This window comes from Lagenorhynchus albirostris, chromosome 20 (assembly GCF_949774975.1).
Source record: "Lagenorhynchus albirostris chromosome 20, mLagAlb1.1, whole genome shotgun sequence".
In the NCBI taxonomy this organism is placed as follows: domain Eukaryota; kingdom Metazoa; phylum Chordata; class Mammalia; order Artiodactyla; family Delphinidae; genus Lagenorhynchus; species Lagenorhynchus albirostris.
Window position 1 is genome coordinate 52,393,132 of NC_083114.1, and position 25,910 is coordinate 52,419,041.

Consider the following 25,910-nt stretch of genomic DNA (forward strand, 5'->3'; position numbering starts at 1 on the left):
GTTCTGGCCGTAGCTAGTGTAGTAGTAGCAGTCACATTCAGTAGAAAGTCACTGAACTTAGAACGGTTAAGCCCACACACCACACCACAGCCTCCAGTACAGCTGATGCTCAGTCCTAAGGCTTCAACTTCAACTTTGTGATCTAGCCTTACATTTTCTTTTTTTTTTTTTAAGATTTTTTTGATGTGGACTATTTTTTTTAAGTCTTTATTGAATTTGTTACAGTATTGATTCTGTTTTATGTTTTAGTTTTTTGGTCTTGAGGTATGTGGGCTCTTAGCTCCCTGACCAAGGATCGAACCCGCACCCCCTGCATTGGAAGGCGGAGTCTTAACCCCTGGACTGCCAGGGAAGCCCCCAGCCTTACGTTTTCTAATGTAAGAGTGTAAGTGCACAGAAGACTAAAAATAATTTCTTCTTTTGATGATCTCAACAACCACTTGAAGGCCTACTGTGTGTCAGGCTCTGGGAATATAATAGTGAACAAAAATCCTTGGGTGTTACCCTCAGGGAGGTTTTAGACTCGTGTCTAAAACTCCATTTCCAGGAAACATTGCTTTTATTGGAGGGGTTTCCATTTTACCAGTTCAGACTAAACTAAAAATTTGAATTTGAAAAGTAGTTAAAATAATACACAGTATAGATGCAGTTACAAGTTTTCTTTAGCTTCCTGAATATAAACACTGAAAATTGTTACCTGTTTTCTGGGAGAATCTAGTATGGGGAAGTCAAGCCTCAATTGCTGAGAGCATCAGATTCCTCTGGTCGTGTCTAATGAGTCCTGCCTTGTAACCAGGGGAGATGGCTGGCGCTTGACCAGATGTCTGTTTTGAGATAAATGAGGCCAGGGCGGCGCAGAAAAGGTCTGTCAGCTGGTGGCTGACGAACCGCCTGGGTAGTGAGTGGTCTTTTTCCAGGTTACCTTCCCCTCTGATTGAGCAGAATGCTATGGGAACTGTTCCCAAGGGGCCAAGGTCTCAGGACTGCGTCTCTTAGATCCGTGCCACCGCCCTGCGAAGTGAACAACCTAAACACACAAAACATAGTGGCCATGAGGCCTCTTAAATCTTCCCACTATTGTGGCCTCCACAGGAGAGTAAATCAGCTGGAATCTAGGTGAACCTTAAGGGGTATCCCCCCTCCCCCCTCCCCCCCCCACAAAAAAGAAAAACTGAATTGTTTCCTGGTAGGAATGCCTCGGTCCAGCCCTATAGCGCCGTTTGGAAGTGTTTACTGAGAACAAAAATTGGTGGCATCTTGGGTGTAGCCAGGGCTTCCTGACCCACTAGGACTGGCTGTCTTTGGGGGTCGGGGGTGCCTTCAAGGACGGGCAGGTCTCCGCGCTGAGGCCGGCTGTCTACGGGGCGTGTTCTTGCGCGGAATCCTCGGGGCACGCAGGGGGCCCCCACAAGCGAGCAGCGAACGGGGCCGCGCACCCAGTTCTAAACGTCGGCCAGCCGCCAAGGCAGGGCACTCCAGGGCTGGAGCTCGGAGACCGAAGATCGGACGGTGGCGGGCTGACGGCGGGGGCTCAGCGGTGCCCGGACCCCCGTTTCCCGGGAGCGAAGAGTGGGAAGCCCGAGGGCCAGGCGCTTCCTCTCCGTCCCCTAGGCAGGCTCCAGACTGCGACTGCTGCCTGGCGCGGCCGGACCCAGGGGCGGGGGTGCCCCGGGGCCTCGCAGGGGCCCGGAAAGGCCCCAGAAGCGCGACAAGCCGTGAGGGGGGCAGGGCCGCCGGAGAAGGCGCACGATGCCGCCCGGGACGACGGCGGCCCCCTCGGTCTCCCTCCGGGAGCTGGCCGATCTCGCCATCGGCACCCCAGAGGTGGGCGCCGTCAACTTCACGGCCCTGCACACGCTCATCGTGGCCATGCTCAAGAATCTCAACCTGCAGGATACTCGGATCGACTTCCCGTCCCCGATGCTCGAGCAGAGTCGCTTGTTCGAGTCCCCGCGGGTCTCAAGCAGCAGGGCACAGCTGCAGGCGCTGGAGAGCCAGGTGGAGGACCTGGGCGGGCAGGTCCAGGACCTCAGCCTGCAGCTCGAGACCATGGGGGGCCAGGTGCAGGCCATCGTGCAAAACTTCCCGTCCCAGGCCGGCGGGCTGGACGCCCGGGACTGGCTGGAAATGAAGGATCTGCCCTTGCTTACGGAGGGGAAAGCACAAGTAGGGTCGACGAAAGTCCGGAAGGACGGCGAGCCGGTACCCAAGGTGGGCGCGAGGGCTGTCCGCCCCTCCCCCCGCCCCGGCCGCTCTGCAGCGGCCCCTGGAGCTGAGCCCCGGAGGCGCACCTGGGGGAGGAGGCCTGAGCCGGCAGACGCGGGCGTGGTAGGGCCCAGGCCTGCTTGCGGCCTGGGACCACGCGGCCCGTGCTCTACGTTTCAGGGTATGGAGCTGCTCCAGGACATCAAGGAAGACGCGAAAATACTGAAGGAAGCCCAGCAAAAGGCGAAGGAGCAACCAGAGTTGCACCCGGAGGTGAGGGCGGCCGGGACCCCACCTTGGGGAGCTGAGTGGCCCCTTCCCGGGCAGCCTCCTTCGTCCCTTCTGTTTACACGGGGGGCTCACGCACCACTTGTCAGACACCCAGGCATCCTGAACCGACCCAGAGAGGGGCTGACAACTTCTCAATATTCTTTGAGCGAATTTCCTTTAAACTAGAATAAAGAAAGAAGGTGGTGGGTGTTGAGAGACAAAGCTTGGTCCAAGAAGAGGGGGACTGGAACAGAGAGGGTTCTGGGGCACCACCACCATCCCCCTACCTGCAGCCCCCCAGGCAGCCCCACTCTCACTTGGATCTTTGCTCCCTGGGAGAGAGAAGCACAAATCCCTCAGCATAAGCATTTTCCAGTGAACAGCAGAGACCGGAAGTATGCCAGTTCCAGGAGATACTAGGCAGTGCTTCTGTTTCAGGCCCATATGAGACCGGAGTAGGGGATTAGAGCTGGGAAAAAAGGAGGAGCAATTAGGAGGAAGCCCAGGGAGAGGCTGAGAAAAGAGACTTGAGAGAGAAGAAAAGCTCAAAGGAGGAGGTAGCCGAGACCCTGGAGGAGACTCACCCATGGATTCCACGTGCCCACCTCATCCCGAGGCCTCCAGCCCCCAGCAGGACTCATTTTTGCTCTGGGAAGCTTTTCTTTGTAAAGTGTGGTGTTTTTAGGTTTGGGGCTGTCTTCGGTTAGACTAAAGGGCTTGTTTTACCTTTAGATTCGTAGATTCTGGAGGTTTGCAGAAGTTATCAGGAGCCACTTAAATGATAGCAATTTGCTCTGGTTGTTTTGAGGTGCTTTTCTCTTTAAGCAACACAGTCGTTCAGATGCCCTGGAAGTACCCAGTCATCTTTGTCCTTGAGAGGCGAGGTTTGCCTCGTGGAGCAGTGCTGCAGTGTCTCACTAGTGGGTTGTGTGAAATGCATCCCAGACCAAAGAAATGTTCCCATTCCTGCATGGTTTTTGCTTGCAGCACGCTGTCCCCGGGTACCACCTGCCATACTCCGCTTCCCTTCCTCTTGTTGGCTGGGAAGAGCACGGGGAGCCTGGCTTACCAGCCTTCTCTTTACCCTCGGCTCTCTCAGACCCACATACCTCCTTTCCTCTTCTGCCTTGTGAGAGTGTGTGTGTTTGTGTCTGTGTGCGCATGTGCAAGGGCCACAGGAGGGGCTGCTTTGATCCTTAATCTCTGAACTCTTCTTGCAGAAACTCCTCCAACGGGTTGATGAACTGGAGAAGCTAATTAGAGAAAGGGACAAATTCCTGGTAATCTCAGCCAGTTCTATGGGAAAGGGCCCTCAGGGGCCCCAGGGGGTAGGATGGTTGCCCGCGGCCCGGCCCCCCGTCTCGGGGTTCATCCAGACTCTCACCCCAGGTGTCTGCATCCTTCCAGGGTGGGGTGCTATATGCCCTCTGCCTCTTGGGGTGCCCCCCCCTGGAATGAGGGAACATTCTTTCCCTCCTTGCTCAGTTGTCCATCCAGAGCCCACATGGGACAGGAAACCAGCCACTCAGGACTCACTGGTTACTTGGACAGTGACTTCTCCTTGGGGCTTTGGAAGGACCCACCCAATCCTGTTAGTTCTGTTCTGTTCCTGAAGCTTCCTGGGATTAAACTCGGGGTGTGTGTGTGTGTGTGTTGTAGTGTGTGTTTGGTGTGTGTGTGTTCACACATACGTGTTGTCTTTCACTGTCAGGAAATAGTGAGCTGGAAGCTCCGTGCGATTCCTGATGCAGAAGAAGCCACCATGGTCACCTGGGAAGAGCTGGAGCAGGCGGTTACTGGCGGCCGGATGACCTCACAAATGGTGAACAGAGACGGGGGTGGGGGCTTTGGCAGCGGTCTTGGGTGGGGCCCCCGAACCTTTCCCTTTTTTACTGCTGTGCAGTATTCCATTATGTGGGTGTTTATAATTTATTTCACAAGTTTTCTATTTTGGACATGTTTTTTGTTTTTTCCCCAATCTTATAACAAACCATGCTCTAATGTGACACTCACACAAGTGAAGGTACTCATAGGGTCGATTCCTAGAAACAGAACGCACATTTGTGATTTGGCTAGCTTTTGCCAAATTACCTTTCATGGGCGTGGTTCCAGTTTGGACCCCCACCAGCAATGTAGGAGAGAACCTGTTTCTCAGTATCCCGTCAACTCTGTCTGTTGGTACCCACTTTTCTTAGTTTGGCCGATCGGTTAGATTGAAAACAGTACCAGAGCGTAGTTTTGATTTGCTTTCATAGCTTTTCAAAGTTCCTTTAGAGTCTGTCCTGAAATGCACGAGTCCCTTCACTATTAGTGGACAAAGGTGACCAACCCTGGAAATAAAACCTCTTCAGGAAGCCTTTTGCTGATGGTGACTTGTAGCCACGGGTGCGGGCATCTGTGCCAAGGCAGTGCACAGGATAACCAGGCTAAGCTTTCTTTGTCTGAATAAAGTGGGTATTTTCAAACGGCCCTCAAGGACAAGGGTCAGCTGCCCTTTGGCCTTGACATTCCTCTTCCCCTGGCTTTGTGTATCTGGGTCACTCAAAAAGGGTCACGTGGACGTACAGACTCACGGGGAAGAGAGCAAAGAACACTTTGGCACCACCAAGTGGCCATCTGGGGTTCACCAAATATTATCTGGGTACAAAAGACACCCTTCTGGTCTCCCAGACTTTCTTTCTTTTTTTTTTTTTTGCGGTACGCGGGCCTCTCACTGTTGTGGCCTCTCCCGTTGCGGAGCACAGTCTCCGGACGCGCAGGCTCAGCGGCCATGGCTCACGGGCCCAGCCGCTCCGTGGCATGTGGGATCTTCCCGGACCGGGGCACGAACCTGCGTCCCCTGCATCGGCAGGCGGACTTTCAACCACTGTGCCACCAGGGAAGCCCACCCAGACTGCTTTCTGAGTTTGGGGCCCTTCTTCAGAGGAAAGCAACATCAGAGAGAGTTGGAAGAAGAGCCTGCAAACAGAGAGTGGCCTAGGAAAAGGTGGCCTCTGCTTTCACTGTTATATTTTTTTTAAGCCAAAGCTTTTTTACACTTACCCACATGTCACTGTCCTATGTTTCGAATGAGCAACACATTTCCTCGGGGTGCCACCAGAAGACACCTGCAAGACCTAAAAATAAGCCTCAACAGAAGCAACTCTAGACATTTTTACTTCTCCAGAGGTAAGAAAGTGTCAGGGATCTGACAGTGGCTCATAATCACGAACGACCCCAGAAGCAGATGAGAATTAGTATAAATATTAACTTTTGAGAAGCAAGACAGCAAGTAATGAGAAGTGCAGGCCTGCACAGACCATAATGAAGGCAGTGGAAGGAGAGTTTCACGATCTCAAGTTGGGAAAATACAACACACTTGAGCCCAGTTTTTTTTTTTGCGTTGGTGGTGGTAACTCTAGGGCGGTTGGGAGGTGCGCCATCTGCCTGCATCACGAGTGGAGAGCCAGGGTGGAAGGGAGGGTGTGTGTCCGGGGTTGGGGAATGTGGTGAGCACGGAAAAGCAAATTCCATGTTTGGAGAACCAGACATGAGGAAGGAGGCTGCAGCTGTCCACGTAGCAGCTACAGTTAAAGGAGCTCAGAACTAACATGGACGATGCCCATGCCAGGACTTGAGTGTGAAAGGACACTGACCACGTGTTTCCAAGGGCGTGTTCTGATGGCCGAGAGGGCGGTGCTTTGCAGTTTTCTTTATCACCCAGAGGTGATGATGATGGTGTTGCTTCTACTTCTCCTCTTCCTCCTGGTACTTCTTCTAATGGTCAGCAAGAATGAAAGACTTACCGTAATCGGGAAAACCCAGGCCTAGCGTTGTAGTCAAAACGTGCTTAAGGGAGGAAAAAGCTTCCTCAGTTCCCTGTGATCAAGGTCATGAGTCTGGGTGCCAGCTAGATCTATGGCAATGGGCTTTTAACAATCGGAGGATCTCCCAGTGGCCATTTTACTAGGTCTGTGGACCTTGAGGATAGATGCTCTCTTGCAGAAACAGCGTGTTCAAAGGAAAGGACACTTCCTCTTCAAAGCTTGTGGCCTGACAGGTTAAACAAAGTAGAAAGCAAAGATTAAAACTTAATCTGCAGGCCTCCACCGAGGGAAAGGCGGATGACTGCCTGTTAGGTTGTGGTCACCCTTTGGATATCTTCTGCTTTGGGACCCAAGGAATAGTGGAGCGATTTAGAAAGGGGCTTCACGAGATTGAACATGACTTCAACTAACTGCGGCGCCACCTTCCTCTTCAAAGTGAATACGCACTGGGTCAGCACCCCTCCTGGCACCAGGACACGCACGCCAGCACTCGCTACCGTGCTCTCCGTGGCCATGGCTGCCCAGTCCATGGACGGGGCCTCATGTGCCTCCGGGTGTGAAAAGAAAAGGCCCCTTTAGGCAACTACGGGCCTCCTGGATCATGTTTTTAAATCCATTCTGCTGATCTCTGCCTTCTGATTGGAGTGCTTAATTACTGATAGAGTTTACAACTTCCATTTTGCTATTTGTTTTCTATATGTCTTATGTCTTTTCTGTTTCTCTGTTATTGTCTTCTTGTGTGTTAAATGTATTCTAGTGTACTATTTTAATTCCCTTGTATCTTTTACTGTATATTTTTTGAGGTTTGTTTTGTGTTTTTTTTTTGGCTGCGTTGGGTCTTCATTGCTGCACGAGGGCTTTCTCTAGTTGCGGCGAGCAGGGGCTACTCTTTGTTGCGGTGCACAGGCTTCTCATTGCGGTGGCTTCTCTTGTTGCGGAGCACGGGGTCTAGGTGCAAGGGCTTCAGTAGTTGTGGCATGCAGGCTCAGTAATTGTGGCTTGTGGGCTCTAGAGCGCAGGCTCAGTAGTTGTGGCACACAGGCTTAGCTGTGCTGCGTCATGTGGGATCTTCCCGGACCAGGGCTCGAACCTGTGAACCCGTGTCCCCTGCATTGGCGGGCGGATTCTTAACCACTGCGCCACCAGGGAAGTCCCTTGAGTTATTTCCAATGGGTCCATAGCCATGTGCAGTGTAGGACTGATTATCTTCCACTTCCAACGCAGCGCCTTTCTGAGTCCTTTGCCCCCTGAATTACAGGTTTCTCCAAACTGGCTTGTAGAAACAGGCACTGTTCCCAGCCCCCCGAGAGTCTGGGTGCTGTTTCCTCTAGCTTTGAAGATGGTTCTTTTCCCAGTCTGGGGAGTTTCCTCACATGTACGTGCTGGTCGTTTCTGTGCTGAATACCCGAGGGGGAACCCTCTGGGGATCTGCTTTGTTGTCTTTACATGCTCGTGCTTTCTTCCCAATCCTATGTTCTTTGAGCCCTCGCTGCCTCGGTCTCCCTGAATGCTTCTCTCTGCCTCCCACACGGGGAGTCTGCTCGCCCCACTTCAGTCCCCCATCCCTGCATTGCAGCCTGGGAACCAGCCAGCCAGTAAGCCGAGGCAACAGTAGGGCTCCCATAGTTTGCTTCCCCATCTTTCAGGGATTGCTATCGCCTTCATCAGCTGATACCCAGTGTCTAGAAAACCACTGTTTCATAGTTGTTGCTTTTTGGTTTTTGTTTTTGGTTGTTATAGACCGGAAAGTAAATCTAGTCCCTGTTACTCCATTTGGGCTGGAAATGGGAATAATCCACATCCTTTTTTTTTTTTAACAGCTTCTTCATTTTCTGCAGCATGGCTGTGCTGTAAATATACCCCTATTGATAATCTATTTTCATAAATAATGCCACAGACTCTGTACCTGTATTTTGGTGCGTTCTTTTGTGAGAGTCCATACAGAAAATGGGAATTTCTGGATTTGTGCTTTGCATTTTAAATACATGGTATACTTTCCCTGCAGCGTGCACTCTGCCACCAGCAATGGGTCAACGATGGGGTAGACTTTATATTGTAAACTCAATACGTTATTCATGTCCTTTATTTGTAGACTCAACGAGGGTTGGAGTTGACCACTTGTATTTTGCAGGTTTCCCCCTGCCTTTTTTGAGGGAAATTACATATTATGATGCCATTTACAAACGTGCAGATTCTCAGAAGTCTGGAGAACTATCCCTCAAGAATGTCAAAGTTGGTATTTGTGTCCAGTTTAGTTTTGTGACGGTATTTTTTTCCAGGGGCTCTAAATCATCTTAGATGCCCCACACTTCCTTCCCTCCAACTCTTAAAATGAGTACTTTTTACTCAGAGTCACTGATTTCTTTCTTCCTCTTCCACCAGGTCTCAGAGTCATCAACAAGGCTTCCTAGGCGCAAAGGGCAGGGTTCCATGACATCAAACGATAAAATTCCAAGTGGGGCCTCTACCAAGCATCCAAGTATTGATGAGGCTATAGAGTCTGCCAGTGGTTTTGGCACAGATGAGACCTCGGGAACCAGTGGCATAGGATACTCCTCTGAAGGGGTTACTGGCAGGGAACAAAGCAAAGGTGCGTCTGCTACTGGGTTTCCTGGTAGAGAAGAGCACTCAAGGGCCCGTGAAGAAGCTGGCCTAACCAAACACCGTCCCCAATTGAGAGCAGAGTCAGATCGTCGCCGGGCTGGAGAGCAGCACGGCTTAGCACATCTACGCAGAGATGAACGAGATGCACACCTTGGCCCAGTTTATCAGGACGTATCCTCCGCCACCTTGCCTAGAGCTCTGCATGGTCATGTGTCCCCAGATCAGCATGGGGGAGTGCACGTTAGCCAGGGTCAGATCTATGCACGGCCAGACCAACATGGATTAGGACCACTTGGCATGAATCAGCCTGCATCGCTACAACCTAGCACTTACGCACATGGTGCGGTACCCCTCGCTGTGGGTCAGCTTGGGGTGACGCCGCCTGGAATGGATGAGCAGGAATTGGTACTAGCTGGCATGGCTCAGAGTGATGCAGTGCCACCATTGGTATCTGGCAGAGATCAGCAAGGATTGGGACTACCTGGTACAGACCAGCCTGGTATGGTTCCACTTGGCACATATCAGCATGGTGTGATACTTCCTGGCATAGACCAACATGGTATAAAACAGGCTGGCATGGACGAGAGTGGTGTGGGACCACTTGGCACTGATCAGCATGGATTGGTACCTCTTGGGGTAGATCAGCATGGATTCGTAATATTTGGCACGGATCAGCAGGGCTTGCTGTCACCTGGTTTGATGCAAGTTGCTGCAGATCAGCAAGGTTTTGTACAGCCCAGTTTGGGAACATCTGGCTTCATACAACCTGGCACAGAGCAGCATGATACAATCCAGCCCAGTGCAGGTCAGCCTGCTTTGGTCCAACCCAGTATAGGTCAGCCTGGTTTGGTGCAACCTGGTGCCGGTCAACCTGGTTTGGTGCAACCTGGTGCCGGTCAACCTGGTTTGGTGCAACCTGGTGCCGGTCAACCTGGTTTGGTGCAACCTGGTGCAGGTCAGCCTGGTTTGGTGCAGCCTGGTGCTGCAGGTCAGCCTGGTTTGGTGCAACCTGGTGCTGCAGGTCAGCCTGGTTTGGTCCAGCCTGGTGCAGGTCAGCCTGGTTTGATGCAACCTGGTGCTGCAGGTCAGCCTGGTTTGGTGCAGCCTGGTGCAGGTCAGCCTGGTTTGGTGCAGCCTGGTGCAGGTCAGCCTGGTTTGGTGCAGCCTGGTGCAGGTCAGCCTGGTTTGGTGCAGCCTGGTGCAGGTCAGCCTGGTTTGGTGCAGCCTGGCGCTGCAGGTCAGCCTGGTTTGGTGCAACCTGGTGCTGGTCAGCCTGCCTCGGTCCAACCTGGTGCAGGTCACCCTGGTTTGGTGCAGCCTGGAATGTATCAGCAAGGTTTGGTGCAACCCAGTGCAGGTCAGCCTGGTTTGGTGCAGCCTGGCGCTGCAGGTCAGCCTGGTTTGGTGCAACCTGGTGCAGGTCAGCCTGGTTTGGTGCAACCTGGTGCAGGTCAGCCTGGTTTGGTGCAGCCTGGTGCTGCAGGTCAGCCTGGTTTGGTCCAGCCTGGTACAGGTCAGCCTGGTTTGGTGCAGCCTGGCGCTGCAGGTCAGCCTGGTTTGGTGCAACCTGGTGCAGGTCAGCCTGGTTTGGTGCAGCCTGGCGCTGCAGGTCAGCCTGGTTTGGTGCAACCTGGTGCAGGTCAGCCTGGTTTGGTGCAACCTGGTGTAGGTCAGCCTGGTTTGGTCCAACCTGGTGCAGGTCAGCCTGGTTTGGTGCAGCCTGATACAGGTTCACATGGCTTTTTTCAACCTGGTGTATCTATGCCTGGCTTGGTTCCACCTGGTACATATCCACCTGGTCTGGTACAGCCTGGTGGCTATCCACATGGCTTGGTCCAATCTGGTGCCTATCCACGTGGTTTCATGCAGCCTCATGCCGATCAGCGTGGTTTGGTTCAACCTGTAATAGATCAGCATTGGTTGAGGCAATCTGGTACAGATCAAGGCTTGATACCACCAGGCACAGAGCTTCATGGCTTTCCAACATACCATGCAGATCCTCGAAGTTTTATATCACCACGCCCATACCAGCATGGTGTGGCACCTCCTGGCAGAGATCAATATGGTCAGGTGTCACCACTCGTAGCCAGTCAAGGTTTGGCATCACCAGGTATAGACCGAGAAGGCTTGGTACCACGAGAGACTTATCAACAAGGTTTGATGCGTCCTGGCCCAGACCAGCGTGGCCCAAAACCATTACGCACGGGTGTGGGATCTGCACGCCAGGATCAACAGCATTTGGAAGCACCTGAACCAGAGCAGCATGACCGGGCACATTCTGTCCCAGACTCCCATGGCCCAGGGTACCAAGGTGTAGATCAGCATGTCGAGGTGGGTTTGGATCCAAATGAAATACGTGGCTCAGTCCGACCTGGAGTTTCTGTTCAGACTTCCCCAAGCCAAGATGCCCCCTTTCTCAGGAGCACACGCTCCCTTGACTATTTATACCGAGGCTTATCAGAAAGGAGTGATGTTCAGGGTGAGAAACGTGATTCACTGGATAAGTTGGCTCCTAGCTTCCCCATGGCAGTGGAAACATTTCGTCTGATGGGAGAGCTTATCGGCCTCTACCTGGAGCTTAAGGAGAACGTAAAGGATCTGGATGGTGAACAAGCTGGCCAAACAGACTTGGAGAAGATCCAGTACCTGCTGACACTGATGGGTGGGTGCTGCGTGCCCAGAGGAGAGGCTGCTGTCCTCCTCGCTTGGTTTCATCCTTCTCTCTCCCTGGGCCTCTGCCTGAGGCCGTGAAAACAGCATTTCCATTCTTAGCCATTCTGGGTTCTCCCATAGCCTTCAGAATCCAAGAGATGGGATTGAACCGGTAGGAATAAAGGAGCCTCAGGAGAGGAGTGAGGCAGGTTCTTATGCCTTTGCCAGACTCTCTGGAAAGCAGCTGGGAAGATGTTGGGATGAAGGGAAAGTGATTTCATGGGGTTGGGCAATGTTGAAAAATTAAATTTAACCTTTGCACATTCACAATTCTAGCCCCAGAGAATAATTACGATTTTAGAGTTGGGTGGAAATTGTGGGTAAGTGGTCCCACAGCCCTTTAGGATATTAAGCATTAGGTGGACTCTTTAGAGCTAAGGACGCTTATCCCCTAAAAGGACACTCCTTTCTTCCCATCCCCTCTCTCCAGCCCCCAGGAAAAGCAGATAAATGATATGTGTTGTTCTTGATTGTGAGGGCTGGGATTGGGAGCCCATGGGGAATCTGACGCTTCTGACTCTAAGGCCTCGGTTCTCCATAGTCAAGAAGTCCATACCCGCTGACCTGCAGGAACAGCTGAAGACCTTAAAGGCCTTGACCAAAGAAGTCCAGCAGGAAAAAGCAAAAGTAAGTAAGGGAGGGTCCTCCTACTTGGCCTTCAAGTGCCAGTAATCCCTTTCATTTGCATTTGGATAGATTACACAGTCCTTTCACTTTCATTATTATCTCACTGGATCTGTACAGTCTCCTCAGATAGGAAGCACACCTCAGGTATCCACGTGTTTATTTCCTGGATCTAAAACCTGACATTCAAAGCTATTAAGATTCAGTTGGGCCAACAAGGAGGCCTGAGCTCCTTTCATTACATGTGGCCATTTCCAATACAAGCCACTGTCACTGGAGCAGCCTTGGAGCCACGTTCGTGGGACTGTCTGGGACCAGCGGTCATGGCGAGGGGCTGCTGGGTCTTCAGTCATTCTTTTAATGCTAGCTACCTGTATCCATGGGATGGATGGATGGGTGGAGGTTATGAAGGGACCTTGGGCTTTGCCAGAGGGTTGGATAGGATTAGGGAATGGGGGCGACTCCCTGGTGGTCCAGTGGTTAGGCGCTTTCACTGCTAGAGGCCAGGGTTCAATCCCTGGTCCGGGAACTAAGATTCCCACAAGCTGCGTGGTGGGAATTTTTTTTTTTAAAGGATTAGGGAATGGGGGAGGGGCTTGCTGGGGCTGCAGAGGTACGTTCAGAAAGCAGAGATCTCAAGCCTGCCTGACCCTCCTCTTCCATTGGATTTGTAGCTGGAGAAGGTGAACAGGATCCTGGATGGGGAGGGAGAGCAAGAAACAGGAAAGGAGGTGAACGCTGGCCAGCTGAGCCTGCAGCTGGGTGTCCTCAGGTAAAATCCCCCTGCCACATGCAGCTTCTGTCCTGGCATCACACGTTCTCAGTCAAGGAGGTGATAGAAGCCTTTGGTTCACTCATCCCCGAACTGACCACTATCTTTGACCCGCATTGTGTCTGCTCTTCGGGTTGTCTGTATCTAGTTCAAGTTGCTAGTGGAAGTTTCCCAGGTCCTTAAAACAGCTCAGCACCAGGGCTTAGAAGAACCAAAAAAAAAAAACACCAAAAGCCTCTTAGATTCTGTCCCCAGTTGGAGGCTTCAGAGCATTTGCTGGAGCCCCTCAGAGCCGTCTCTGTGCAGTGCCAGGCCTCACCCCCTAGAAGCCTCTCAGGCCAGCACACTGGGCACCCACCTCCACGACAGGCGGGGCCTTGGACCCCTTAGACAGAGCTGGAGGGGAACGTGAAAGAGCCCCGTCTGCCTCCTCCATCCCTGACGGCCGGGGCTCAGCACTGCTGGGCCCAGGCCCCTGGGCCGGTGGTGGGGCCGGACCATCTCTCGTGCATACAGAGTCACCGTGGCTGACATCGAGAAGGAGCTGGCGGAGCTGAGGGAGAGTCAAGAACGGGGCAAGGTCAGCATGGAACATTCGGTCTCCGAAGCCTCCCTTTACCTGCAGGATCAGGTGAGGATTCCGCACTCTCCAGCCACAGGGACTAGGGCCCGTCGCAGAGTTGGCTGTGGACATTGGAGATAGTAGACTCTTACCTGATATATAATCTGCAGATATTTTCTCCTGTTCTGTGGGTTGTCTTTTCACTGTCTTCAACGTGTCTGCCTTTACATCTTTTTTTTTTTTAATTGGAGTATAGTTGATTTACGATGTTGTGTTAGTTCCACGTGTACATGCCTTTACGTCTAGAGTGTTACGATCCTTGGGCACCCCAGAATGTTCCCAGCGAGGAGCGTTGGACTAGGAAGAGCCTCTGAGTGCTCACGGAAGGATCAGATGGGCAAAGCCACTGGATCCAGGGGTCCCACGTCAGGAGTCCCTTTGTGCTAGAGGCCCCGTTCTGGGCCCACTCCAAGTTCGTCAGGACAGTGGTTTGCACCGTTTCATGACCCAGAGCTGATTGTCAGGCCAGCAGGAGGACAGCAGTAGATAGTGCGTTTAAGAGTCATCTGTCATTCCAAAGCTCACAACCTCCGGGGCTCCCTGGGGCCACACCTGGGAGGGCATCCACTCCCTGCTGGGCAGGCTCGGCCTCTTGACTCTTCAGAAGCGTGTCAGCTCTTCTGGTGGCAAGAGTCTTGCTGAGCTCGGGCAAAAGGGAGCCTGGCTGAAAATACATACGTGTAGAGGAAATTGGGAAAAGCAGAATTTCTAGGCCAAGCGGGCAGTCTGGCCGGGGCCACCACCTGTCTGTCTTTCTGTGTGTGTGTCTTTGCCTCTGTGTCGCCTTCCTTATCCATCTCTCTCAAATACCCGCACGTCTCTCTTCCCTTCTGCTCTCAGCAAGCTTTTTTATCTCTCACACACAGTCCAAAAGGGCTGCCCCAGGCCTTGCAGTATTACGTGCTTCCAAGAAAGGGGGCCTTAGGTTGGTGCAGTCCCTCTCTCTAAGCCAGGATAAGACGTCACAGGTCTTTGGCCAGTCGGGTGTCTAGCTGGGACCAATCATTTGTGGGGACAAACTGGGACCATGGGATCCAGAAGAGAGCAGGAGGGCGAGCGGAAGGAGTTTGTTCCCAGCCAGGCCATGAGAGACCCCTGTAGTGGTAGACTTATCACATTCTCTCTCTTTTTTTTTTTTTTATTGAAGTGTAGTTGATTTACACTCTTATATCAGTTTCAAATGCACACCATAGTGATTTACTGTTTTTATAGATTATTTTCCACTTAAAGTTATTATAAAATAATGGCTCTATTTCCCTGTGCTGTACAATATATCCTTGTGGCTTTTTTGTTTTACACATAGTAGTTTGTACCTCTTAATCTCCTACCCCATCTTGTCCCTCCCCCTTCCGTCCCCCCACTGGTAACCACTAGTTTGTTCTCTAGATCTGTTGAGTCTGTTTCTGTTTTGTTATATTTCCTAGTTTGTTTTATCTTTTAGATTGTACATATAAGTGACAACACACAGTATTTGTCTTTCTCTGTCTGGCTTATTTCACTAAGGATAATACTCTCTAGGTCAATCCATGTGGTTGCAAATGGCAAAATTTTCATTCTTTTTTATGGCCGAGTAGTATTCCGTTTTACATATAAACCACATCTTTATCCGTTCATCTGTTGATGGAAACTTAGGTCGCTTCCATGTCTTAGCTATTGTAAATAGTGCTTCCGTGGACATTGGGGTGCATGCATCTTTTCGAATTAGTGTTTTCATTTTCTTCGGATAATATATACCCAGGGGTGGAATAGCCGGATCATACGGTAGTTCTATTTTTAGTTTTTAGAGGAACCTCCATACTGTTCTCCATAGTGGCTGCACCAATTTACATTCCCACCAACAGTGTTGGAGGGTTCCGTTTTCTCCACACCCTCTCTAGAATTTGTTATTTGTAGACTTTTTGATGATGGCCATTCTGACTGGTGTGAGGTGGTATCTCATTGTGGTTTTTTTTTTTTGGTACGTGGGCCTCTCACTGTTGTGGCCTCTCCCATTGCAGAGCACAGGCTCCGGATGCGCAGGCTCAGCGGCCATGGCTCACGGGCCCAGCCGCTCCATGGCATGTGGGATCTTCCTGGACCGGGGCACGAACCCGTGTCCCCTGCATCGGCAGGCGGACTCTCAACCACTGCGCCACCAGTGAAGCCCCTCATTGTGGTTTTGATTTGCATCTCTAATGATTAGCAATGTTGAGCATCTTTTCATGGGCCTGTTGGCCATCTGTATGTCTTCTTTGGAACAATGTCTGTTCAGGTCTTCTACCCATTTTTTAATCAGGTTGTTTGTTTTTTTGATATTGAGTTTATGAGCTGTTTATATATTTTGGATATTAACCCCTTATGGGTCATATCGTTTGCAGATATTTTCTCTGATTCCATAGGTTGTGTTTTCTTTTTGTCGATGGTTTCCTTTGCCGCACAAAAGCTTTTATTTATTTAAAAGAATCTATTTTATTTATTATTTATTTATTTTTGGTTGCGTTGGGTCTCCGTTGCTGCACGCAGGCTTTCTCTAGTTGTGTCGAGTGGGGGCTACTCTTTGTTGCGGTGCGCGGGCTTCTCATTGCAGTGGCTTCTCTTTGTTGTGGAACACGGGCTCTAGGCACGCAGGCTTCAGTAGTTGTGGCATGCGGGCTCAGTAGTTGTGGTGCACAGGCTTAGTTGTTCCGGGCATGTGGGATCTTCCCGGACCAGGGATCAAACCCATGTCCCCTGCATTGGTAGGTGGATTCTTAACCACTGCACCACGAAGGAAGTCCCCCAAAACTTCTAAGTTTAATTAGGTCTCATTTGTTTATTTTTGCTTTTGTCTCCTTTGACTTAGGAGACAGATCCAAAAAGTATTGCTACGATTTATGTCAAAGAGTGTTCTGCCTATGTTTTCCTCTAGGAGTTTTATGGTTTCCAGTCTTACATTGAGGTCTTCAATCCATTTTGAGTTTATTTTTGTATATGGTGTGAGAAAATCACATTCTCTTATTGTTATTTACGTTCTAGATGGGGACAGAGCATGTGTGAGCCCACCCTTCGTGTCCCCAGGGCCTGGAGCAGGGCCTGTGTGTCGGCAGGGTGTTTGTGGACTAACGGACATCAGCTCTGTAGGATTTAGCTAGAGGAGATGTGTTCTCACACTGCACCAATGGGCTGGCTGGAGAAAGGTCCAGAAGCCTCCTTCCTGCAAGGAGGTCCCTCAGCTCCCTCCCTGGGAGCTCTGGTCACTATTTAATGGACGGAGGTCGAGTGCCTCGCATGTGCTGCACACCCTGGGAGGCACCGAGGCCGCGGCACGGCCCAGACCGCAGCGGCCAGGGCAGAAAGCACTTGCTGCTGGCGACTGTGTGGATGCGGCGTAGCTGGGCCTTGCTCACTGCCCTGCACCCGCCCTCTCGCCCGTGCCCAGTTAGACAAGCTCAGGACGATCATCGAGAACATGATGGCCTCGTCCTCCACGCTGCTGTCCATGAGCATGAGCGCGGCCCCGCACAAGCTCCCGACCACCCTGGCACCCAGCCAGATCGACCCTGCGGCCACCTGCCCAGCCTGCAGCCTGGACCTGAGCCACCGGGTCAGCACGCTGGTGCAGCGCTACGAGCAGCTCCAGGACATGGTCAGCAGCCTGGCTGCCTCCCGGCCCTCCAAGAAGGCCAAGCAGCAGAGCCAGGTGATGCCGCCTGCTTTCCTCCGGTGCGGCCGCTCACGGCCCGCCTGCACGGAGCCCCTCGGGGAGTCCCTGGGGGAGGGATGTTTGGGCCACTTTTCCATGATGGAGCCCTTTAGCGACCGCACGGAAGTCCCTGGTCTTTCCATAGGGTCGCAGCGAGGGCAGCCGTAGAGCTGGCTCTGGGGATGGGGGACCACGGGGAAGAGCTGGCTCCGTGGGTGGGGACAGCACGGCTGGCTGAGGGGTGGAGCAGTGCCATTCACATGCCTCGGGACGCTGGCATAGCCTTAGGATTCATCACCCCTCCTTCATGCCGGTCTTCTGGACTCCTTCCCACTTCCCCTCCAAAGGGCAGGCCTGCTGGTGGGGCAGGGAGCACAAGTCCCCGAGGCCTGCCTCTTAGACTCCAGAATTCAGATTCAGCTCAGGGTGGGTGGCGAGGCTGTAGCCCACACCCCAAATCTCAGGGGAGCAGCTCACCACTCCTGGGCCTTGAGACCGCCTCTACTGCCCACCCACCCCGGTGGACCAGGTCCCTCAAGGCTAGTCCACGGGGAGGTGGGGAATTGTGGCGGCAACTGAGGAGATCCAGAATGGGGTCTGAAGTCGGCCTGTCTGCCGGGTGATGTTTTAAGGGCTGACTTACCAGGGGCGGCAGTACCCCTGCGGGTGCCCCAGGGAGGCTGCCTTTGTCCTTCTGCTGCAGGATGAAGAGCTACTGGGCCGCGTGCAGAGCGCCATCCTGCAGGTACAGGGCGACTGTGAGAAACTCAGCATCATCACCGGCAACCTCATAGAGGACCATCGGCAGAGGCAGAAGGACATCGAAGTGAGGACGGGCAGGGGGGCGGGGGCGGGGCCGAGGCGCGGCCCCAGTTCCTCCTTGTTCCTTATTCCCTGCTTGCTCGGCCTCCCAGGTGTTGTACCAGGGTCTGGAGAAGCTGCAGAAGGAAAAGGCCAACAGGGAACACCTGGAGCTGGAGATCAACGTGGTAAGGCTAGGCCGAGGGGCCATCCTGCATCCCAGGGAGGTCCCACCGCTCGTTCTTCAAAAGGCTGAGAGAGGGGCTTCCCTGGTGGCGCACTGGTTGAGAGTCCACCTGCCGATGCAGGGGACGCGGGTTCGTGCCCCAGTCGGGAAGATCCCACATGCCATGGAGCGGCTGGGCCCGTGAGCCATGGCCGCTGAGCCTGCGCGTCCGGAGACTGTGCTCCGCAACGGGAGAGGCCGCGGCAGTGAGAGGCTCGCGTACCGCAAAAAAAAAAAAAAAAAAAAAAAAAAAAAAAGGCTGAGAGAGGAAGCTAGTCCGATGGGGGATGTGGGCTCAGTGCTGGCGCTCCCACTGCAGGGAGTGGGACCCCCCCATGGCTCTCTCCCATCTGGGGGACCTCTTCCTCTCTCCGGGCAGAAAGCCGACAAGAGTGCCCTGGCAGCCAAAGTGAGCCGTGTCCAGTTTGACGCCACCACGGAGCAGCTGAACCACATGATGCAGGAGCTGGTGGCCAAGATGAGCGGGCGGGAGGGGGACTGGCAGAAGATGCTGGACAGGCTCCTGGTGGAGATGGACAACAAGGTGAGGGGTGGGAGGCTCCAGGGCCCCCTGGACTGGGACAACGCCCTCCGCCCTCCTCTCCAGGCGCCGCAGACCCCACCTGCTTCCTCAGAGCTCACCTGGGCCCCGCCCTCACCCACAGCTGGACCGCCTGGAGCTGGACCCAGTGAAGCAGTCACTGGAGGATGGCTGGAAATCCTTGCGACTGCAGCTCAAAGAACGTTCTCCGCTCTACCAGGTGGACGAGGCAGCCGCCATGCGGAGGTGAGGCCTGGAAGGGGTGAGGGCAGGCGGGCTGGAGGTGTGCTCAGGGGGAATGGTTGATCTTGCCTGGGACCATCCCGCAGTAGGAGTGACAGAGTTTTAGAGCTTGAAAAGCTCTTCTCGCTCAGGCCAGTTCACATTACAGCTGAGAGTGGGAGGGGAGGGAGGCGTAAGGCTCTCTGGGCACAGGTGCGAGGGGGTCCACAGCCCCCAGAGCTGAGAGCGCTCCTGGGGGGCCTGGCCCATGGCAGCCTGAGTCCCAGGATTTCCATTCCTGGCCACCAGAGGGCTCCCGAGGCTTACGCAGGGCAGTCCTGGGGCGCTTGGGAACCCTGCCGGCTTTGGGTTAGGGTAGGTGGGTGCTGGGTGTGTGCCCAGAAGCGGACACGTCTAGGAGCTGGTGAGTCTGGTGGCCTGGGACCCATCACTCTGGGCACTGAGCGTCCAGCCTGCCTGGCCCACAGAGCGCCAAGCCCGCTGGGTTCTCTGTCTCCCGCGTTCGGGACCCTCTGGGCAGGGCGCTTACCCTGTGTGTGTTCCACGTCCTCACAGGCAGCTCCTGGCACACTTCCACTGCCTCTCATGCGACCGTCCCCTGGAGATGCCTGTGACTGGACAGTGAGTGGCCCCAGCTGGTGGCCACGATGGGGGCGGGCTCGGCGGGGCTGCGTCTCCTGTATCCCAGGCCTGTCTCCACCTCCTGTCGGCTCCTGCTGTCTCACCGTTCACTCCGTACCCACTGGCTGCTCCTACCCCGGCCTTCAGCCCTCCACCCCTGCCCGGGCCGGGAGGCTCCTCGGGCAGGTGGAGTGTGGGGAGTGGGCGGGGGGCTTGGACGATGGGGTTCCTCACACTCCAACCTTCCCTTCGCTCTGTCCCTGCCCAGAGTCATCCCCCTGACTCCTGTGGGCCCAGGCCTGCCCGGGCACCGGTCCATCCGCCCCTACACGGTCTTTGAACTGGAGCAGGTCCGGCAGCAGAGCCGCAAGTACGGGCAGCGGAGGGAGTCCTGTACAGGGCTTTGCAGGGGGCTCTGGAGGGCAGGAGTGGAGGTTCCTCCTCACGCCTGGGGTGGGCAGTAGGGGCGGCGCTGCGAGGGTGCTGACGGAGCTCCCAGCTCCTCCCAGCGTGAGAGCCTCGGAGGAGAGCGCCTGCCTTTGGGTCCCTGCTGGGCATCCTGGGGGGACACTGCCTCTGAGACCCCCCCTCCCTGCTCATACCGGGCATGTGAGGGAGGGAGGCGGTGGTCCACCAGTGGGTGGGATTAGTGGGTGGGGGGCGCGTTTCACGCCCTCTGGGGCTCCTGCCCTCCTCCCCACGCCTTCCCACCTCCTCCTTGAGGGGAGGATGCCGGGGGCATGGCTCACCCCTCTGCTGCCCCCCCCCCCCGCCACAGCCTGCAGCTGGGCAGCGCTGCCTTCCCCTGGGGCAACCTGGGGCAGACGGAGCGGAGCGTGGGGCGCCTGCGCAGCTTGCACTCCAAGATGCTGATGGACATCGAGAAGGTGCAGATCCACTTCGGGGGCTCCGTCAAGGCCAGCAGCCAGATGATCCGCGAGCTGCTGCGCTCCCAGTGCCTCGGCTGCCCCTGCTACAGACGGTGGGCGGCCGGGCCGGGCCCCCGGGGCAGGCGGCGAGCCTCGGCCCACTCACAGCCCACCACCACCGAGAGCCTGGCACAGAGCGGGGGAGTGTGCGTGCGTGTGTAAGAGAGAGAATGTGTGTGAACACGTGTGAGTGAGCATTGTTCATGTGTATTGTACGAGTGAGAGTGTGTGTGTGAGATTATGTGTGTGCATGAGGGGTGGGGCCTGTGTGTGGGAGAACGTGTGTGAATGTGTGTATAAAGGTGTATGAGAATGTATGATTGTGTGTGAACGTGTATGAATGTGTGAGAGTATGTGTGAATGTGTGTGTGTGAATGTATGTGTGTGAACACATACGTGTGTGTGTGTGTGTGTGTGGCCTTCAGGGTGGCCGGCCGGGCCATCCTGCTCACTCACCCCCTGCCCTGTCCTGGCTCGAGTGCTGCCCCCCGCCCCACCCTAGGCATGTCCCCGGCCACACCTGCTCCCCGTGACCCCGCTGTCTTCACCGCAGGCTGCCAGATGCGGCCGATCACACCTACGGGAGGTCGCCCCGGAGCTGCGGGGGCAGCCACACCCTCACCTACCCCTACCGCCGCACCCGCCTGCAGCACCTGGCACAGGGCCTGTACCCCACCGAGGAGATCCAGATCGCCAGGAAGGTGGGGGGCACTGCCGTGACGCCAGACTCTCAGGTCCCTCTGGAAAAGCCACCAAAAGTCCCCTCCTGGGCCCTCGGCCTCGGGGAGGTTTCTTAGTCAGACCCAGTCCAAGTGTCAGGTTCTTATCCTTTCCTGGGAAGAGGAATGCCAACCCGGCCACCCGCCCACCTGGCACTACCGCCTCCACCACGGGCCCCCCCTTCCCCCTGTGGCTCGGCCCTGGCGCCGCCCAGAGCCCCCTCAAGGGCTCTGAGCACCGTTTGGTGCCGGCCTCAGGCGAGGACCACCCTCTGGGAGGCAGGACGGGAGGGCAGCTCTGAGCGGCACTCGCCCATCTCCACAGCACGACGAGGTGGATATCCTGGGCCTGGACGGACATATTTACAAGGGACGGATGGATACAAGGCTGCCGGACATCCTGAACAAAGACAGTGAGTGTCCAGGTGGCCCAGAGGCCCCTCAGCCTCCTTGCTTGGGTCCCACAGGGTCCATCCAGCTCCTTAAGGCCCTTCTTGTGGCAACCGGGCCCTGACTGCCTTCCTCCACCTCCCTGACTCCAAACGTTCAGGTCTCCAAAAGCCTCCGGGTCAGTGTTTGCAGAAGGGGTACAGCTGTCCAGTCTCAGCCAACTAGCTGGGATGTGGCCCCAACTTTCCTTGCCAGCTTTTATCCTCAGACGCCAGCCCAGTCTTCCTGCCTAAGCCTCTGTTCCCAGCATCACCGAGGCCAAGTCCTACCCCTTCTTCATAACTCAGAATACCCTCTCCTGAGCCCCCCACCACTTTGTGAATCACCCGTGTCCTGGAATGTCCCCTTCCAGTTAGCCATCCTGAGGTGTGCCATTTGTCACTTCCCACCGGGTCTCACCGCCACGTATGCACCTTTCTAGTTGCCTCCCCTCCCGAACCATAAACCTGGAGTCAGAACTCACCCAGCACCTGGCACGGGGCTGATGTCTGTGGGTGGATATCCGAGTGAGTGAGTGGGTGGATGGATGGATGGACAGACAGATGGCCGGGCGGACATTTCAGTGAATGAAGTGCTTACGAGGGGCATATCCACGAATAAAGATGGAGAAGGACACCAGCTGAGGCTGGCTGTGACCAGCAGCGCTGCAGCCCTTTCCCCATCCCCATGGGTCCCCACAGGGCTCCCACCCGGTGTCTCAGAACTGCCCCTCCCCTCCACTGTCTCCATCAGATTCGGGGATAAAGCATAAGGCCAAGCAGTCCCGGCCCCACGTGCACCGGCAGCAGTCACTCAGCGACAGCGGTCAGCTGCCCTCACGGTCCCAGAGCGCTCAGATGCTGGCTGGCAACGACTCAGGTAGCTCCTCTCTGGATGGCAGGTCGTGGCCTAGGCACTACCCCTCGCCTCTCCTCCTTGGCCCGCCAGGCCCCTTTCCTGCCCATAACTGGTATATACCTTTATTTCCCTGGAGAGAGGAAGGGCCTGGGAGCTGAGGGAGGGGATGCAAGGGAGGAGAGAGAAAACCCTTCATTGCTGAGAGCTTGATAATGCGCCAGGTCTGTGATCAGATACTGTTACTGCCCCCATTTCACAGAAGAGGAAATAGGGACAGAGTTGCAGCCCAAGCTCTGGCTCCAGGCCCGAGTCCATCCCCTGCTCACGTGTGCCGACTCTCACCTGCCCAGTGAGATGACACCTGCCGACAGCTCACCTGCCCAGTGAGATGACAAACCTGCCAGCGGGGCTGGAGATGCACATGGACGCGCCTCCTGGGGAGGGGCTCGAGGAGCCCATTCCGGGGCCAGGCTGAGCAGAGCTATAAATAAATGTTTAGGAAAAAGCTTGGGGCCTTGCAGCTTCTCTGGTCCTGGCTCAGGAAGGTGGAGTGAGAGGCAGGGGCCGCTGCAGGTCGGATGGCAGACCTCTTGCAGCCTGACCATTAGGCCATGGAGCTAAGCCCCCTGGCCTGGAAGGTCCCCCAAAGTCCCTGCTCTTCCCAGAGGGGCTAAATCCTGCCTGAAAGCCAGAGGGCTAAGGGTTCCCTTGGGGTTTGGCTACACATGGGGCCAGAGAGGGACAGTGGCCTGGAGCTAGGAGGCTGGATCACTTCCAGGTGACTCTGAGCACCTCTCCCCCTTCTCTTGACCAGTTTCCTCATCTGTCGATAAAAGGGTGCTAGATCAGGGCTGCTCAGTTAGGCTCCCCCTTGAGAGTCTAAGAAAGGTGCTGATTTGCTTCCCATCAAAAGCTACGCACCCACAATGCTTTGCAGCTACTTCCGGAGGTTCAAGGACCACCCCCACCCCCTGCCCAGGTTAAGAGCCCCAGCTACACCCCCCTTCCAGTTCCAGCATTCAGTGGGTGCCTGGAGGAAGCAGAAACAGAATAAGCGGAAACAGAATAAGTGGTGGTCATGTTGCCTCGCCTCTGTTGAGGGTTCCTGACCGGCCAGGCACTGCTGAGGAGCTTTCCACCTACAAACCAGTCTTCATCCTCATGCATTAAGAGGCAGGGACCACTGTTGGTCCCACCTACAGCTGAGAAAGCCGAGGCACAGAGAGGTTAAAGTATTTGCACAAGGTCACACAGCTAGGAAGCAGCAGAGCTGGAGTTCAAAGCCAAGCCATCTGGCCCCAGAGCCAGCGCTGGTGACAAAGGGTAAGAGCCTGGGATGGAGGATTCAGCAGTGGACCGACAGCACAGGTCTGTGGCTCTTGGTTCCGAGTTGATTTCTTGGGGGTACTTAGCTTTTTTCTCCCCAGCACTCCACCGTCTACTCCAAGGGCACTTAAAACGTGTGGACGCAGCAGCAAGAGGGAGGGTAGTGTTAGGGAAAATTCCTGCACCTATTTGTGTCAATATTGCCTAAACAGTCCGTGTATTAAGAGGGAACGTTACCAAAGAGGCAGGCTCTCAGCCCCTGGTGAAAGCTTATTTATTTTTAACTCAGATTATAAAGGAGTGTGACTTAGGGGCTCGTATGAGGGCTTGCCACCCCCCCACCCCTCCCCAGCATGATGCCCTAGCTCGGCCTGGCTACTGGGGCTGCTCTCGACTTCCCTGGGCTTCGCGCTAGCTGGGCTGGGCCGCTGGCGGGCGTGGGAGCGAGACAGAGCCAGGTCTGCTCCCTGCTGTCTCGCACATTCTTCTCTTCAACGGAAAGACAGACCCGTCTCCACCGAGGGGCGCCTCTCCCAGCCGAATACAGCTCACCTGCCCAGTGAGATGACAAACCTGCCAGCGGGGCTGGAGATGCACATGGACGCGCCTCCTGGGGAGGGGCTCGAGGAGCCCACCCCGGGGCCAGGCTGAGCAGAGCTATAAATAAATGTTTAGGAGAAAGCTTGGGGCCTTGCAGCTTCTCTGGTCCTGGCTCAGGAAGGTGGAGTGAGAGGCAGGGGCCGCTGCAGGTCGGATGGCAGACCTCTTGCAGCCTGACCATTAGGCCATGGCCCCCAAACAGGTTGAGCTGTTCTCTGAGGGTGCCAGGGCTTCGAGAGGGCTGAGTGTTGGACCCAGGGCCAGGAAGAGGCAGCACAGGCCAGACCCCAGGCTCCGGGGACTGGCGGGCCTGCAAGCGGTCTGCCCTCTCCTGACCCCAGCCGGACCCGGTGCTGTGGCCTTCCCTGGCACTGCCTTCCATCTGGGGAGGCTGGCCAGGGCACTCTGGTGAGGTTGGGAGCTTCATGTCTGTGCTTGAGCTGTTCCTCGTGTACGAGCTGTACCTTGTGTATCTTGGAGCAAAGGTGAGGGTGGCAGCCCTCCTGCTGCTGGCAGGGAGCTCCTGGCACATCCTGGGGGGAGCAGTGCCACCAGCACCTGGGAAGGTCCCCGTTTGCTGTCCTCTGTGGCTTACCCTTGAGTGCCTGCTACAGACGCAGGAGGGGCGCAGACCCAGGGGCCGCCAGGGCTAGGTCGTGTCCCTATTCCCCTCCCTTCCCCACCCCTCCCCAGGAAGATAGAGCAGAAGTGTGCCTGGCATTTGCCAGGGGGTCTTGAGGCCTGGCCCTTGCCCTGCTTCAGTGTCACCCCAAGCAGGCCAGAGGGCTCACTGCTGTCCCCCAAGTCAACTGTAAGGGACAAGCGCGTCCCCAATCAAAGCCCCAGGGACAAGGGAGTGCTGCCCCGCACCCGGACGGAGGCCTCTGCAGTCATGGAAGCAGTTTTCTGCCTTCAGATCTGTTCTCAGCAGCTCCCTCTTCCAAGGTGGGGTTCCCTCCCTCCCCCCCACCACCCCCAGTCCCCTCTGACATGGGAAAGGGATGTCTGGGCCCAGTAAGAGGGCTGCTTCAGGGTGTGAATTGAGGGATGACAGAGTCACACAGGAAAGTGTAGCAGGAAGTAACCGAGAAAAGGGTTTCTCCCTCATGCCCCTGTGGGCACAGGAGGGTGGAGTTGGCTGGGGTGTCATGGGTGGGGCAGGCGCTCCCTGCGGGAAGGGGCATCCCCCATCTCTCCCCATCTGCTGAGATCCCGTTCACTGTTGAACGCTGGGGTCCCAGTTGGCACCGCCCACACCCCCACACCCTTTTCTCTGCAAGGGGCGGCAGGGCCAGGCCCAGGCCTCCTCTGCTCCTGCCTGAGAAATGTCAGGTCACTGGC

The 25,910-nt window shown here is 55.2% G+C and overlaps 1 protein-coding gene across 1 annotated transcript; it reads left to right on the forward strand.

The window, feature by feature from the left end:
- The first annotated feature begins 1,749 nt into the window (after positions 1-1,749).
- On the forward strand, positions 1,750-24,414 carry QRICH2 (glutamine rich 2). The gene is made up of 20 exons (XM_060135759.1): positions 1,750-2,202; positions 2,386-2,478; positions 3,678-3,755; positions 4,187-4,297; positions 8,664-11,547; positions 12,139-12,224; positions 12,896-12,993; positions 13,510-13,624; positions 17,013-17,273; positions 17,980-18,102; positions 18,191-18,265; positions 18,683-18,847; positions 18,969-19,090; positions 19,643-19,708; positions 19,977-20,078; positions 20,487-20,690; positions 21,191-21,338; positions 21,682-21,769; positions 22,539-22,664; positions 22,903-24,414. The coding sequence occupies exons 1-20, from the start codon at positions 1,750-1,752 to the stop codon at positions 23,028-23,030; spliced, it is 5,526 nt and encodes a 1,841-aa protein (XP_059991742.1). The 3' UTR covers positions 23,031-24,414.
- Positions 24,415-25,910: the final 1,496 nt, after the last annotated feature.

Coding starts and splice junctions, on each gene's coding strand:
- QRICH2 (XM_060135759.1), top strand. CDS start 1,750: ATGCCGCCCGGGACGACGGCGGCCCCCTCGGTCTCCCTCCGGGAGCTG. Junction 3,756..4,186: donor GAGAAAGGGACAAATTCCTG/GTAATCTCAGCC, acceptor TTTCACTGTCAG/GAAATAGTGAGCTGGAAGCT. Junction 18,848..18,968: donor TGGTGGAGATGGACAACAAG/GTGAGGGGTGGG, acceptor CCTCACCCACAG/CTGGACCGCCTGGAGCTGGA.